This window comes from Rhipicephalus microplus, chromosome 1, assembly GCF_043290135.1.
Source record: "Rhipicephalus microplus isolate Deutch F79 chromosome 1, USDA_Rmic, whole genome shotgun sequence".
Taxonomy (NCBI): Eukaryota; Metazoa; Arthropoda; class Arachnida; order Ixodida; family Ixodidae; genus Rhipicephalus; species Rhipicephalus microplus.
The window spans coordinates 133,898,256-133,914,348 of record NC_134700.1 but is presented as its reverse complement, the minus strand read 5'-3'; the positions used below and the strand labels follow the sequence as shown (position 1 = coordinate 133,914,348).

The following is a 16,093-nucleotide window of genomic DNA, read 5'->3' as shown; positions in this document are numbered from 1 at the left end:
TCGTTGCAAGTAAGATGAAAATACGGGCTATCTGTAATGCGTGGGGAATCAGATTGCAACTACTGTGACCAGGGCAATGAGGAGGGCAAACAGCAGGCTGACTTACAAGTGTGGTGGTTCGGGCTAGTTCGTATGACATGACGATTGTTATAGAGCGAGAACAGAACGACGACAAAGGGACAAGAAGAAGACTAGCACTCGTCTTCTTCTTGTCCCTTTGTTGTTGTTCTGTTCCGGCATGATAACAATCGGCTGACTTACAACTAGATTGGTTTTTTTTCAGAAACGTTTATACAAACAGCGGCATGAAAGAAGAAACGAAGATGAAAGCTAAGCAAGAAAAGAAAAGCACAGGGCGTTTGAGCAAAATATCAAGCTTAGCCATTGTCCGTTATATTCCTGTACTCTGTTAAGATAGTTTAAATGTTCCTGGGTGAAGGATATTGTTGCCACGCTTGCGCATTGCTCATTTATGTGGTCTATTGCTACCTCCTCGTAGATAGTCCAGTGAATTTTGTCCGAACTTTTGTGGCAGCTTCCAAAGCGCTCACCAAAAGAGTGTTGAGCTATCCGAAGAGAGAATGTGCCACTAAATTTCATAGCTTGGCTACATATATCGCTAGTGTATTTTTTCTTATTTGTTGTCATAAATTTTGTGGTAGTTTTGTTTTATGTGCTGTTTTTTTTTCTTTTTTTGCCGCCCTTATAGTATACGTGTTTGTGAAAAAAAATCTCCGCCCAAGCACTTCATATAAATGGTTGAGCAGCGAAAGCTGAAATGTCCTGCCATGGTATTTAGTGGTAGGTTAAACCAGCGCTGCACTGAAGCCTTTCGCAAATATTGGTTACATGCTAGTACTTATAAATGAGGTGAGACACACGTTTGACTTGGGTTTAATAAATCATTTATTTCACATGCTGCACATTGTGCCTCACATAATGACGATTGTGAAAGAGTGTAATGAGTGGTTAAATGCGTTTCGCAATGCGTTACTCGCAGTAGGTGTTCTCGATACACAGGAAGTCAGAGACGTCACAGATGAACCCAAAGGGCCGCTGGAGAAGCTTCCACCGAACGCCCTCCCGCAATCATCACGTTGACGCGAATCATCACGTTGACGCCGTTTGCATCACGCTGCGCCGAACAAGCCGTGACTCGGCTTGTTCGGCGCAGCGTTGTTGCAAACGTTTGATATCTCGAGCTTACTGAGCGGCATGGCTTGCAGGATCAGCCCGCCACGGCGCTAGAATTCCCGCTTGCTATTTAGGGTGACCTGGAAGGCCACCGGATCATCGGTACGCAGTTGCTGCTGGCACTCGTACACCCAAGCCTGTTTTCATGGCTAGGCTGCACCATAGAATCAGCGAATGCAAGCTTTTTCATGTTACCATAGTCGGCGCTCTTCTCTAGAGTTGTCCGGGACTTACCAATGTGGAAGTTATCAGTTGAATTTGATGCACGCGTGCTCGCCGCCATAGTTGAGACGGGTGGATGACGTCACTCACAACGCAGCCGATGGCACGCGTACTTGGGTACGAGGCTGAGGACGACGTACCTCGAAACACAGCCAATGGATACCGCTCGTCTCCACCGATGGTTCTCCACCGAATGGTTTTCCACTGAATGTTTCTCGACAGAATGGGTCTTCATTTCTTGTAGCCATATATAGCTTTTGCTGTTATAAACTAGTTCTAAGTCAGCACCTGTGTTCGTCCTTTTCATCATCGTCGTCTGGTTAGCCGCGCTTTGTTTAACATTATGTGTTGTTTTAGGCTACAAAATACTCATATGATTACCAGGCTCGCCCCAGTAGACGGCTCCAATATTTTCGGTCATATGGTGTTCTTCAACGTGCGCTGACATTGCACAATACATAGGCCACATTGAACCTGCTCCTCGGGCATTTAATAAAAGTTTAGGCGGGCAAGAGGCAAGTGACTTTCCATGTTTTTTTCTAGATCAATCGAGGTAATTTTGGCGTGCAATAGCGCCACGCTTCCTTGTGTGCCATATTTTAATCATTCCAACTGGTTGATTTCCAGCAAGCAGATCCATCACTCAAGGGTAACAATGATTAAATTAGGACTCTCTTCATATGTGCATGCAATCACGGAGACAGATTGCCTTATAAATTTTTTTCTCGTAAAGCCATGCACAGGGGCGATAATATAACGCTTCGGCTTTTTTGATGTTCTCACATGTCAAATTGTTTCAATAATCTATTCTGTTTCCAATGCAGCCGAAGTAAAATCAGTAAATTTTTTCCGTCCCCTTTCCTGCAGGGTATTCATTGCGGCTGTCTTCCGGAACAAAGCTTAAACGTTTTAATACAGCTAATGTTAGGGCTGAAGTAATATCTGTGTAGTTTTTTTTCCAAAAAACTGCTGTACTCCAAAGTATTCTATAAACAAAGCTGTGCCCTAATTTGGGGCAGCATCGTAGATGTAGTCTAATCTTACAGCTTAGACAACTACATAAAGCCCCGATTATCACATTAGGGGATCGTGTCTCGATAGTGACCATGCGATATGAACATACATTACGTGCACTAAAAAAAACTAAAAAAACACAATGAAAGAAATCACTGTTTTTTAGACCCCGTTATGTTCATATCAAGAAAATTCGGGGCGTGTATTACGTTAAGCGCGTAAGGCAGTACGTACTTATGCGCATGTCGGCCGCACCGGCGAGATCTGAGCAATCCAAATTTTTCAGAAGGCCGCCATCTTGTTTGACAAGGTAACGCACTGCCTCGACTTGTCTCCGATTCTGTCCCCGTGGGGCTGTCTACTGTAGTGGGCCTTAAGATGGCCTATTCATAGTTTCCTATTTAGCCACTTGTGATGGCCATTAGAAGATACCATATGTCTTTATTTTCAGTGTTCAAAACGAACAGCCTAAAAACATGGTATTTTAATGTTACTTATGGCAATCTTCCTTCACACGATGCTCTGGCGTTTGATTCATTGAAGCGAATCGAATGTTTAAGTAAATGTTTAAGGCGAAAACCTCCGATGCTTCATAAAACACGAAAAAGGTTCGTTAGTGATGGCGTCAATAGGATTCACGCGAAAGAAGCCGTCTTAGCGTGAAGACGTACCAGGTAAAATTGTAATTACGTAAGATATAGCCAGAAATTTTTCGTGCCACCTCCGCGTCACTATTACGTCCCATAAGCTGACCTCACGAGCACGCCAGCGTCTTCACGTGATGTTGTTCCTTGGTGAAAGGTGCTCCTATCACGGAGGCAACAAAAAACCAGATAAGGTCAAGCGCGCTTGCACTGTCTCCAAACGTGGAGGCAATGCAATAACCCATTGTGCGCAGATAGCTTTCTAAGGCGGGCAAGGTATACGCTCAATACGTGGGTTGAAAGGGAAGTGAAGATGATGAATTTCGCCTTCACGTTGTGTTAAGCGAGTGCATAACAAAGCATAACGACTTTTTCGCCTTGTGCTTGAGTAGTCATGCAGAAAATTATGCAGAATATTTTTCCTAGAAGAAACTTCCCTTATGATATATTATCACGGGCTGATGAATTTGGACGCACCTTTGCATACAAACGAAAGTGATTCTTTTTAGTAAAACCCTATTTATTCTCACATATCGGTTCTTGCCATTTTCACTATTATAATTTGTCAGTTTTCCATATGACTTTATCGCGCATATTTAAAGCGTTCGCATGCTTCATGTCGGCATTTGGTCAAGTTGGCTTATCCTCGCTGCGCTCAGCAAGGATTGTCTGCAATGCCAGGTAATTCGAAGTCAGCCAGTCATGTTTTGGTAATTACGCGCCGCCGCAAATAACGCGAGCGAGAGGTATAGTGCGCACAGAATTAGGATAATGTGGAGGTAGTATGTCCTAGTGCAACAATATGACATTGAGACACAACGTAGTTGAGGAACTTGGGAGCTTTGACCATACATGTTCTTTAATGTACACGTAAAACTAAGTTCACGAGCGTCTAGCATATGTATTTAATCAATTGAAGTGTGACTGCCGCGTCTGGCGAACAGCCATGTCATTTGGATCAACTGTCGACTACACACACAACTGTTATACCACAGCGGCTTAACGCGCTAGGCAGTTACTGGCTTTCTGTTTAAGTAATAATGGAGTATAATTTGAAGGGTGATGGCAATGTGATGAATAAGGGAACTTGAGGTTGTCGGGTGCAATTTCGCAAACGTGTTCGCATATATACCTTCTTTTCAACGCAACTGTTTTAGTGTTCGTGTGTAGCATAATCTTGGGCGTGACTAGCGTTCATAGAGAGTTATGTTGACCCGCTGTGGTATATGTTGTAGTGTTAGAGCTGTACGTGCCTTATTAGATTTCGTGTGTATCAAGTTATACACGCTTCGTACGTATGTAAGTCAAGCGCAACAGCATTAGGTTGTTCGCACTGCGCGTGATGCTGTATAAATAATGTAGGAGTGACGACACTCTATTCTGATATCCCAGTACATCACCGGTTTCATTCAGAACTAGTGATCATTCGCGTTCTCTTTTAAATGCAAAGCATTTCCTAGTGAAATTCGGTAAATTTTAGCGTATATATCAACCTAGCCGCCTACGACATTTAGCTCTCCTGGCCGTTTTCTTGATGGTATCAAAGCCAAATTCGGTATGACATTACATGACTGTATGACACGCATAATTGACTAGTCATAACATGATTACCATAACATAGATGTCACCAATGCTATGATTTACATGGTATTAGCCCACTGGCATATGTTTTTCGCACAAATCATCCAAGCACGTGACCAGTAAACATCGCCATCTCGGCGATGTGCTTTCCAGCGCGGGATGTGCCTGCTCTTTCAGTTGACAAAGCTCTCCTGTCATAATAAGACGCCTTCTCAAACTTTTCATCCACCCGGCCGTCATTTCGACCATGTGGTCCCTCTGCAAGTGTCTCAGCGATACCGTTATCAACGCATTATGGTCAATAGTTTCACACGCTGGTGAGAAGCTGTTCCTATCAAGATATAATTGTCAAGACTGTTTCCCGCGCTTTTATTTTAACGCTGTTACCTCCTTTTAGCTGTGCTCGCACCATAACAACAGGCCATGGACGTCAATTTGAGTTTACGCCGTTTACTTGCCTTCATAGCATCTTCGGAAGCCACATATCGCCATATTACAATGTATCATTCCAGCGGCAACAGCACGGTGGAGCGCCTTCATCAACAACTGAAGACCACCCTGGCCACCCGCCTCAGTGGAGCCAACTGGGGTGATGCCTTGCTGCTGATGCATCTATGTCTACGAGATGTCATACGGACGTATATACAGTGCTCAGCAGCAGAACTGGTGTATAAAGGTTCTCTGCGGCTCCCTAGATACTTCATATCAACGCAGCTACCAGCCCAGCCACAAAAATTCCTACACCCCCTCCTTGACTGCACTCAATACCTCCGGCCCATTCAAGTTCAACCTTCGAAGAACAAGAAGATGTTTGTTCATCCTGATCTGGCAACATCAACAATTTCGCACGCCACGACGCAGTCAAACCTCCTTTAACACCAGCCCTCGACGAACAGTTTGGCGTTTTTAACCACACTAAAGAAACTGCTACTCTTCAGAATAGCCATGAAAAAACTGTCACCTTGGACTTACTTAAGCCAGCCAACCTGAAGACCAGCAACATCTACGCCTGACCTCCTGTTTGACTACAAAAAACATGTAACTTTATGACTTCCAGTCTACGCTAGTCTACACGAAGGAGGGGGGAGGGGCTGTAGTACCTTCGTTTTGGCGACGCGCAAACGAAAAAAAAAATAATGAAGTCGGCGTCTGGCAGTGGCACATGAAGCCAAGTCTCACGTTCCCTGCTGGTGTCGATTGTGGTTCAGCCGTTCTTTTCCTTCGCTCCTGTGGGGAAAGCCTACATCCACTTTCACCACTTTCGTCGCTTCTCGTCATTGGAAGGAGCTGATACACTATTTTGTTTAGGCTGCATGATTTCGTTAAGACAAAGCGTTAAGTACTTGAACTTAATAGTGATAGTCGCTTTAAAGGTAGCTTGGTGAGCATCAGATCTACAGCAAAAATGCTGCTCAGAAGTGTTGTAGCGTAAGAAATGCAGACGTTAAGAACAGTAGGTGCTGATTTCTTTACGTTTGCTTTGTGTTTCCTTGTAATATGTACCGTGCTATTAGAAGCTGAATATACTGCGTTACTATGTGAATAATTTGTGATTTTTGTACGGTTGCATCATGACTTTACCTGGAATGTCATGGGCGATTCGCTTCTGAATAAATTTGGTTTTGAAAAGCAGTAACTATGGTGCGTACTTAACTCGCACTGAACACTTCTTCACCATCGGACGTAGCCCCTACGTGAACGAAATATGCCATGTGCTGCATTCTTATGAGTCATCGCAATTTGAAATCTGACAAAAAGCTATGAGCATATCTGTAGAATTTTTAAAACGTGTTTTTCAGATCTTGTCTAAGCGGTTACAAAATTGAGCATACCACATTACATTGCCACACATTACGTCGTTTCAGTCGACAAACGTTAAAAAAAACACATCAACAAAAAGCACACACCGCCCCAAATACAAACACATGTGGACGAAGGTGAACCTATGACGCGAGCAGGAAAACCAAATCCAGCTGCATTCCACAGATCGTGATTCACCCGAGATGTCGAATGCATGAAAACAAGTGAGACTCTTTGTCACCCCTGTCACATCCTCTAAACATTTGATACACTCGTTCTGTTAAATGTCGCCCAAACCTTTGTCGCCACAAGAAACATGCGTGCGGAACGTTTGCCAAAGACCTGCAGAATCTCTGCAGGATTTTTTTTTCAGAATAAGTGCCCACTGTTGTCGCAGGTACAAGAAAAAACAAAAGCTACCCTTTGCATTAGCAGCGCGAGTCAAGGAACATGAAGCTTCGTATAACCACAAGCACATGCCAACGACACACATGCAACCCTATCAAAGCAAAATACCACAACATAGTCTACTGGCTTTTCACAACCTAACACTAAAGACTTCTAGCGTATAGTTATTGTACCTTAGCCTAACATTAAGTGCTAGCAGTGAAAGTCATATTAAGAAAAAAATTTTAAATTACAAGTTTTCATAGTGTACACTCTCGGAAGCACTTGGCAATGACATTTCAGTTCCGAAAAAAAAAATATGGCTCGAAAAATGTTGATATATGATGGGTGCTTGTCACAGAATATTTTGAGTCTCGAAAACCAGTTTTTAGACATGAGATCTTGGCATACGCAAATATGCAAACGGTGTGTCTTTCAAATAACACTTTTGGATGTGCCTCAGCTATGCGCTTGGAAGCTTAAGGCTTGGGACTTCTCATTACACACGCAAAATAACGCCTCGCGTTGCCTACACTTGCTTTTGCCGCCGCGTCGCACTTCCCCTAAATCTATAAGCATGCCGTGTCAAGTTCGAATGATATTCGACGCCCCTGAAAGTGACGCCATATCTGTGCAGACTTCGAAACTCTAGCTGTCTTCGTCGTTGTTGTTGGTATCGCTTTTGTTGTTATTGTCGTGTCGTCTCGTATATTTGGGCATGCATTCTGTTTCGAATTACAGAAAACGTCACGCGCCAGTGTTGGCAAAACGGATCGTGGGCGGCACGTTCCGACTATTCCAACTGTCGGCCCATTTTGGAAGGAGCCACGGCTGACACGCAAGTGAGCTCGCCTTTGACAGCCCATATTTATCTGATGTTTTCTTTTTTCTCTTGGAGCGACATTTCTTAGAGAGCATGGTTCACAAACATGACAGCCTTTTTGTTTTGACGGCTTATAAGATTACCGTCACAGAAACAGTTAGGACGGTTCATCAGTCAAAGCTTTCAAGTAAAGGACATGAAATCGACTAAACCGAACGACAACAATAAAAAGAAAATATTGAACAGCTATATAGCAAAACCAGAATTCTTTTTTTCACGAACAGATGATAAAAAAACGTGGAAGAATAACGCTGATCAGCATAGTCAACCGTCGCCGTAAAAGCTAGCTGATGAGCTCCTTTCAGCCTAATATTTTCCTGAGACTAAACTCTTCTACAAAGAAAAAAAATTGTTGAACGACGATTTTTAAGGGGTTGCAAATCTCTCTCCTTTTTTGCAGCACGCAGCCGTGATGACTGAACAAAGTTGTAAAACAAACATTCGTTGGTTTAGCTGCTGCACACTGTGAACTAAAACCTCGACCTAGGCACTGGTTGAAATATGCCTCGCTAATGAATTCGACGAGTAGTTTAGGCGAAAGCGCTCACACGTGGCCAGTTCCAGAAAGCCTAAAGCTTCCGGTACGATTCTTTTGTAACACTTTTTTCCGCTTGAGAAGGTTAGAGGTTGGAGCGCACACTGCCGGTAGCGACGCGATATCTGTTACGTACAATACGATATAGCGTTTTTGAAATCACAATCGTACGCTTCATGAGCAACTCAATTACTCTGTACAGCATTAGCTGAAACGCTGGTATTGTTGTTATATATGAAATTCGTCGGTGACCTTGAATATTTGAATCTATAGAGGTGGCTAATGACACCAACTGCGTTCAAGGACAGCTCTACGCTTGATTGAGTGAAACAGGTAGAGCTGCGTTTGGCGATTCTCCTGCAGGACACATATATTGGTCGTATACGCATGCACAATCATTTTTACTAGTCTGTTTTTTTTTCTCTTTCAGGTCGACGAGACGTTACTATACTACATCGGCTACGGCCTGTCACTCTGCGCACTTACCCTAGCATTGTGGATATTCTTTTACTTCAAGTAAGCATCGTTCTACAAAGAATTTAGTGCACACTCATAGCCATTGAATGGAGGCTTTTTTTCTCACTGTTAGCATGCTGAAACTGTTCATAAAATAGTTGCACTTTATTACCTTGTTTGTTCATGCAGAGTGACCATTTCACTGAACCACGTTCCAGTCGTTTCTTTTATACCCCGAAAGCCATGGCAAATTTCTAAATTTTGTTTCACAGGATGAGCTTAGATAAGGTTCTCTGAAGGATCAGTGTGTAAAGACTAAAATACTATTTTTTGAATATTGCAAATATAACGTGTTTTTCTAAGTAAGCTGAAGCACGCAGTTGCAGTTGTTTCCTGTACGATTGTTTCCTAATACCATCTTGTCAAAAACAGAAACTCCAAATATGGTGCTTTCAATGATTTCAGGCACGCTTCTGGTTCCACCATGTTAGCATTTAAGAATGTCAGGATGCCAGGCCGTGCTTATTTAGACATAGAGCATAGGTACAGGTTATGTCAGCGCAGACGCATGCCCAAGAAAACAGAAGTGGACAGTGTGGATGCCGCTTGTGTTGTGTTGTACTGTTCTCTAGTACCCGCGTGTCAAAACTAGTGTATCGATGAAACTTCAAAATTACTTTTCAGCGAAATTGCATTCTAATCATTACTTTTCTTGTTTTCGTGGCACGTTTTGAACAAATGATTGTTGTGGTATGGGCAAGGAAGTGCTGTAGTGCTGGTTCCAACAGAATAGCTTCATTTTAGCGTTCTATTTACAATGCAATGTATTAATGATAATAAAGATCCAGTCTAGTGCGGAGTTTCTAACACCCTTATGGGTTAAAACATTTTGCCCGAAAAGGCATGGTATATGATTCCCTTTACAGAATATTTGATTTTGTAGTTATCACAAAAGATGATGTGGAGTTGGTGATGTCGTTTTAGAAAGCCTTCAATTATTTACAACAAGCAATGTTTTTTTGTATAGTGCTTCGATTACCTATACGTTTCCATTTACAGATAGTAAACCTTTTTTTCCTCCAGGGACCTCAGCTGCCTCAGAAACACAATACACGTGAATCTTATGGTTACGTACTTTCTCATTTCTATAACCTGGATCATCACCGCTACGCTGCAGTCGGTGCCTTTGCCAAATTTCCAAAGAGTAAGTTGCTAAAGTAATCAAGCCCGGTCGTTCGTGGTGATAGAATCAGACTTAATCAACATTCTTGCTTCCTTTTCTAATAGTAACATATTTACCTACGTGTCTTGAATGCACTCTTTGATTGTGGTTATCTGCGTGCTTTTGTAATTATGTGGATCGGCATGCTGCCTTTTCAGCAACACTTTGTTGGGAATAAGAACTTCTTTGTGGGAACATCCAAAGGTAATTCAAAACTACATTTAAAGATCATGTGTACACGAAGTCGAGCACTGGTAACCATTCTTCACGCCGGCATATGCGCGACAGTTAGAGTTGCTAACACTGGAAGCTTTGTGTTCTGTTTTGTAAAACCATTCCACATGCGATGCGCATAAAGATAATGGAATTTGAAGTTCTTGCGCCAACGATGTAGTGGAGCATTCAAAAATTTACGCTGAATACTGCGGTTACAAAATTAGTAGCTCTAAGGGCTCTAAAAAGCAGGCGAATTTTTGGTCAGGCCATACGAAGTTTGCAGCCACAGGGGGGGATAATCCAAGGAACACGTTTCTTTTCGCAGCAGGTTTTGGCGTGACTCCCACCAAAATGTCTATCTTTGATCGAACGGACGTGGTCACGTGCGCCAAATCTCGAATGTGATCGGCAAACGCCTACACTTCTGTTCACGCTATGTTCTCCACACTCGGACGGCGTTGAAGCGACAAACAGTGTGAAGGCCGTATCGCTCACTGCAGCAGCCGTATTCTCTTCCTTATATTGTTAGGAACAGGTTAGGTGCCTAAATTGTAAGCTCAAAGCCTTACTTCTTATTATGTTCCAATTTGTAGATATTATACTCATTGCTTCAATCTTGCGGTGAAACTCTCACTATCATTGTTCAATGAAGAAAGCGAGTGTGTGTGAACAAACTTTTTCACTGGCCGAAACGCAGGCAGCTTGCGGTCTGTACATTGTTCTCACGTACTTGATGGGGACCAATTTCTTTTGGATGTTCGTCGAGGGCCTCTACCTGTACATCCTAGTCGTGAAGACGTTCTCCGTTGAAGTTGTGCGGATACACGTCTACGCGTTCATCGGTTGGGGTAAGTGTTTATACCTATGTGGTCACTCTTGCTTAGGTTTTGCGCGTTTTTGAGATATTATACAAGAAGTAAAATTCAACAATGCAATGAATATGATGACTACAGTTCCTCGGAAAATATTCGGAATATTGAGGTAGTGTGGAAAGTAGGGCACGTTTCGTTCATGCCCACAGTGGTTAGTTTGGAGAATTAATAATGCCAGTTTATGACATACGTTGAAGAAAGCAGGCGGAAGAATGGCACTTCAGAATGTATTCACACCAGAGGTAGGTCCACTTGCACAGCGTGGGTGGACATACTGTAGAAAATGAGAAGGAGAAAAAAAAACGTTGATACTTGAAAAAAAAAACGTTGAACATACGCTTATACTGACGTCACGAATCAAGGGGGAAGCACCGCTTCTTTCCACTTAGCAGAAGGACCAAGTCACCTGAGTCTGAGCTGATGTCTTGGTGAGTAGTTCTTCGCAAGTTTAAAACGTCTGAACACATGTATTTTATTAAGGCCGAGATGATGAATAAGCTCATGAATAAACAAAACACTCTGGTAAGATAATGCGCCAAAAATAAAAACACCTAAGAGTTCGCTTGATCACAAAAACAGAAAGACCATTTCACGCCTAATGTTTGAGCCCTACTGCCCGCTATCTCAAATGCATGTGCAAAAGTTGTGCCAATTTCTAGCATTAAAAACAATGAAATGCTAGGATATCTCTGTCACAGAACGAGCGCTAAAAAAGAGCGCGCCGCCAAATCCTTGCGACAACGGGCGGCAGAAACGCCGCGAGGTAAAAAAAAAAAGAAAGCAAACATCCAGGGCTCCCGGGCGCGCGCTCTCCCCGCAGAAGCACGGCTTCGCAGACGATCCTCCTCACCCCACATCGGCGGCCCAGCAAGGCCGCGATTTTTCTAGAACGAAGGAGGCGGGGTCAGACCGAGTGAATCATCCTCCGGAGAGGGCAGTCGAACCGTCTCGTGCCTCTCCCCAGCCTTCGCTGCGCATCGCGCCGACGAAATGACGAGAAATTTCTGGAAGGTGGCGCGGAATGTATTTAATCGAGCGGCCGAGACGAGAAATCAGGAGAAGACGGACAGTTAGCGCCGGAGCGCGTAGGAATTCCGCCGTGTAGTCGGCGAAGGTTCTGCCCGTAGTGACAGAACACGAGGAGACGGAAGTGAGCGCCAGAGTGCGTAGAGATTCCGCCGTGTAGTCGGCGAAGTTTTTGGTCCGTAGGGACGGCTCGAGCTACAGGCAAGAGCGTGGGTTTACCGCTATCGAGCGAAGACGCGGGCAACAGCTGCGTGTGGGAAGCCGACGGATTTCCGGCGAAGAAGCTTGAAGCTTGGAGAGTGGCCATTTCAGGACGCGAGGTTTCCTGGAAGAGAAACTTCGAGAGCTACGGAACGACAACAACGCTGGACATTGAGTGAGTGATTCTCGGAAGAGTATCATTCAGACTTTTGTTCCAAGGACTTTGGACTGAATAGGTTTTCTATCTCTTTAGTCTTAAGGGTCTTGGTTGTTCAATGCATGCGACTGCATTGTAGTGTGTACTGTTGTCTGTGTCCGTTGTTCGAGTGTGGCTAATTGTACTGTGTAGTGTGTTGATTGATTGGTGACATACTGTACTCAGCTATTGTGGAGTGAGCATATTGGTGTATTGTTTTTCGATCTGCCATTTTTGAGAATATAATATTTGTTTTGTTTATCAACTCTCAGCTCCGACTTGTTCTTTGGGCCACAACCGGCGTCCGCTGGCGCGCCAAAAAGGACCACTTCTAAATTGTCCACGCTTTCGTGGTGCGGTTCGGGGGGCCAATACTTCGGCCCTTGGAATTAGCCCGGCGATCGCCTCCCTAATAAACGGGACATGTGTGACAATTAATCTGGCGTCCGCGATACAGGACCTTTTGGTGCACAGTGTGTCCAAAGTAGTGAGAAAGAGCCTCGAGTTGTTGATACTGCTATCGGACCGATTTTTTGTGTTGTTCAGTGTTCTCGTTAACGAGTGCAGGGGAGTGTTCCGATAGACTGATCTAGGCGGATACTTTTTGCACGCGGCAAGGTTTTATTTGCGAGACACCATGGATCTCGAAAAGTTAGTTGCTCTTGGTGAAAAGATGGGTCTTTCTGGCGCCGAACTACGGAAGTGGGTCACCCAGAGGGAAAAAGAAGAAAAAGCAGCCGAGCTGGAAAAAGAGAGGTTGGCGGTCGAAAGAGCCAAAGCGGAAAAAGAAGCTGAGTTGGAGAAAGAGAGGTTGGCAGCTGAGAGAGCGAAGGAAGAAAGAGAGCAGCAATTGAAGTTGGAGCTAAAGAGAGAGAAGCTGGCAGCCGAAAGGGCGAGAGAAGAAAGAGAAGCGAGGGAGCGACAACTGAAAGAAGAAAGAGAAGCGGAGATGGCTGAAAGGGAACGGCATCGGCAGCACGAAATTGAACTCGAGCGGCTCCGTTTGCAACAGCGAAGCGAAACTCCCGTCCAAGCTAGAGTCGAAAGCAGCGAACGGGAGGATCATGGCTTCCGCTTGAACCCAAGCAAGTGGCTCGTGGCGTTTGATGAAAGGAAGGACGACCTTGACGCGTACCTTCACCGATTTGAGACGATTGCGAAGAGCCAGAATTGGCCGGAACATCAATGGGCAACTGCTTTGAGTACTTGCTTGAGTGGTGAAGCGCTCAGTGTGTACGGTAGGCTGACGCCGACCGATGCAGCCAACTATGCAAAGGTGAAAGCTGCTTTGCTGAAGCGATTTAGATTTACCGTGGAAGGATTCCGGGACAGATTTAGGACAGGAAAGCCAGCTGATGGGGAGACGGCTACGCAGTATGCCGCCCGACTTTGCCATTATTTCGACAGATGGATTGAACTTTCAGGGACAGCGCAGGAGTACTATGAGCTTAGAGAGCTGCTAATTAGAGAACAATTTCTTACTAGTTGCCACCCGAGCCTGTCGCTGTATTTGAAAGAGAGGAAGGCTGAGTCATTTGAAGGAATGCTTGAATTAGCTGATCAATTCTTGGAAGCGCAAGGTGGCACTAATTTGGCCAAAGTCAAGAAGGAGTGTCCCGAGGATTCGAAGAAATCGGCTCCCGAGGAAAAGAAGCGTGCACCAGAGAGCATTCAGCGATGCTTTCTGTGTAACCGAGTGGGTCATCGCGCGAAAAACTGTCGAACGATCTTTACGAGCCCTACGGTAGTGAAATGTTTTAAGTGTGGTCAGACTGGGCACAAAGCAGATGCTTGTCGGAACGGAGTGAGTCAAACTCACCAGGTATCCTGTGTTCAAGCAGCACCGAAATCCGATAATAATGCCGTCACCGACGGATTCGTAGAATTGAAAAATGGGGAGAAAATTCCTATTGTTGGTGCTGTAATGTCAAAACAGCCAACCGGTGTTACGAAATGAATGCCAGCGCTGCCTGGAAAAGTTGCGGACAAAAAGATTACGGTGTTACGAGATACCGGCAGCTCCACTGTTATCGTGAGGAGAGATTTGGTACGGGAAAGTGAGTTGACAGGCAGAACGAAACCGGTTTGCCTAATTGACCGTACGGTTCGGATGCTTCCCGAAGCAGAAATTGAGGTTGAAACCCCGTACTTCAGCGGGAAGGTTACTGCTTTATGCATGACGACCCCCCTGTATGACCTTGTCATCGGAAACATCGACGGGGCGCGAGGGCCAAGTGATCCAGAATGTTTGGAAGAAGACCCGAAGATAGAGCCCTCGCCAACACAGCGGCCGCGAGATACAAGGGAGGAGCATCCCGTGACGGGTCTCACTAGAGCCCAAGGTGAAGCTGCGGCGCAAGAGACAGCGAAGGAGAAGACGATCGTGTCGAATAAGTTCACGGGCCGAGCAACCGGACCTACGTCGGTGCGACCTCAACCGACAGACAGTGTAAAGGAGACGGTGTTGGCCAGCCGGGCAAAATGTAGAGGCATTATCAAGCGGGTAAATAAACAGACAGGACCCGTCGAATGTAATGACGCGTTAACGGTGTCGGAAGAGACAACGATGGCTGAGACGACGCCTCAGATATCGTCGTTGGAAAGGGCTCGCCGAAAAAGAACGTGGAAGCACAAGAAGAGATCGAACGAGCACCGCAAAAAGGGGCGCAAGTGCTGTTCGAAGTATTCAGGATAAGTGCTGAGGTCGAATCAGAATGTGTTTGGTAGTGTTGAGTGCCATATGTTGTGTTAATATTCTTGTTATCCTGTGTCTCAAGTGTATGTCGAGCGAGTCAGTGTTCTGTGCGATGGTGTGATGTATAGTGTTGTATAATTGTTGTATAGGCAGAACTTTGTACGTTTGTATTGTTTAGAATGTGTGATGAAGTGTTGTAGGCATGTACCTGTGGCTATATTTCATGTGTTGTGGAATTGAACTACAATGTACGATTGTATTGAGTGATATATTGTGAATGTGAAGTGTCATGAGCGACGGATTGTGTTACAGTCTGTGAGAATGTGTGGTGACTGTTTGCGCTCGTTTGTGTGGTTTTGAATATTATGAGATAATATTCTTAAAGTGGGGGGCAGTGTAACAGAACGAGCGCTAAAAAAGAGCGCGCCGCCAAATCCTTGCGACAACGGGCGGCAGAAACGCCGCGAGGTAAAAAAGAAAAAAAAATTGCCCGCAGCTTCTCTCGGGGGAACACTGAGGAGGATGCGGACCATATAATTGGTTAACGGGGTGTTATAGTGCGACTTACTTGGGTCGATGGCTAAATTGGTTAACGTGGTTGTGAAATGGGGTGTTAAATTGCGACTTAGTTGGGTCAATGGCTAAATTGGTTAACGTGGTTGTAGGAGGGGGTGTTAAATGAGTGAACACGTACACACGTATGCGAAAGGGCGACGCTGGTCGAGGGGACGTCGACCATTGTGTTTGTGGATTCGTTGGAATTCATTTCACCGCGACCTTGGACGTCGACGCGCCGTACAAACCAACCGACGAGCGGCAACTGAGCGAGCGAGCGCCGACCTTGAGTATATTATACAGCACGACGGCGCATGCACTGTCAGCTGTTGAATGTTCTCGAAGCGCGACGCCACATGCGCGTCCACTGGAGAATCAGGAGAATTGTAGATGT

At 44.8% G+C, this 16,093-nt stretch overlaps 1 protein-coding gene across 2 annotated transcripts in view; it reads left to right on the top strand.

The window, feature by feature from the left end:
- The window catches only part of LOC119178395 (diuretic hormone receptor), a 199,227-nt gene that overhangs the window by 157,677 nt on the left and 25,457 nt on the right, over positions 1–16,093 (top strand). Inside the window, exons 5-8 of one of the 2 annotated variants that reach the window (XM_075887387.1) lie at positions 7,584–7,684; positions 8,691–8,776; positions 9,800–9,920; positions 10,852–11,002. In XM_075887387.1, coding sequence (XP_075743502.1) covers positions 7,584–7,684; positions 8,691–8,776; positions 9,800–9,920; positions 10,852–11,002 — 459 coding nt within the window. Of the gene's footprint in view, positions 1–7,583; positions 7,685–8,690; positions 8,777–9,799; positions 9,925–10,851; positions 11,003–16,093 lie in introns of both variants that reach the window. The other variant, XM_075887388.1, reaches the window with a different exon arrangement.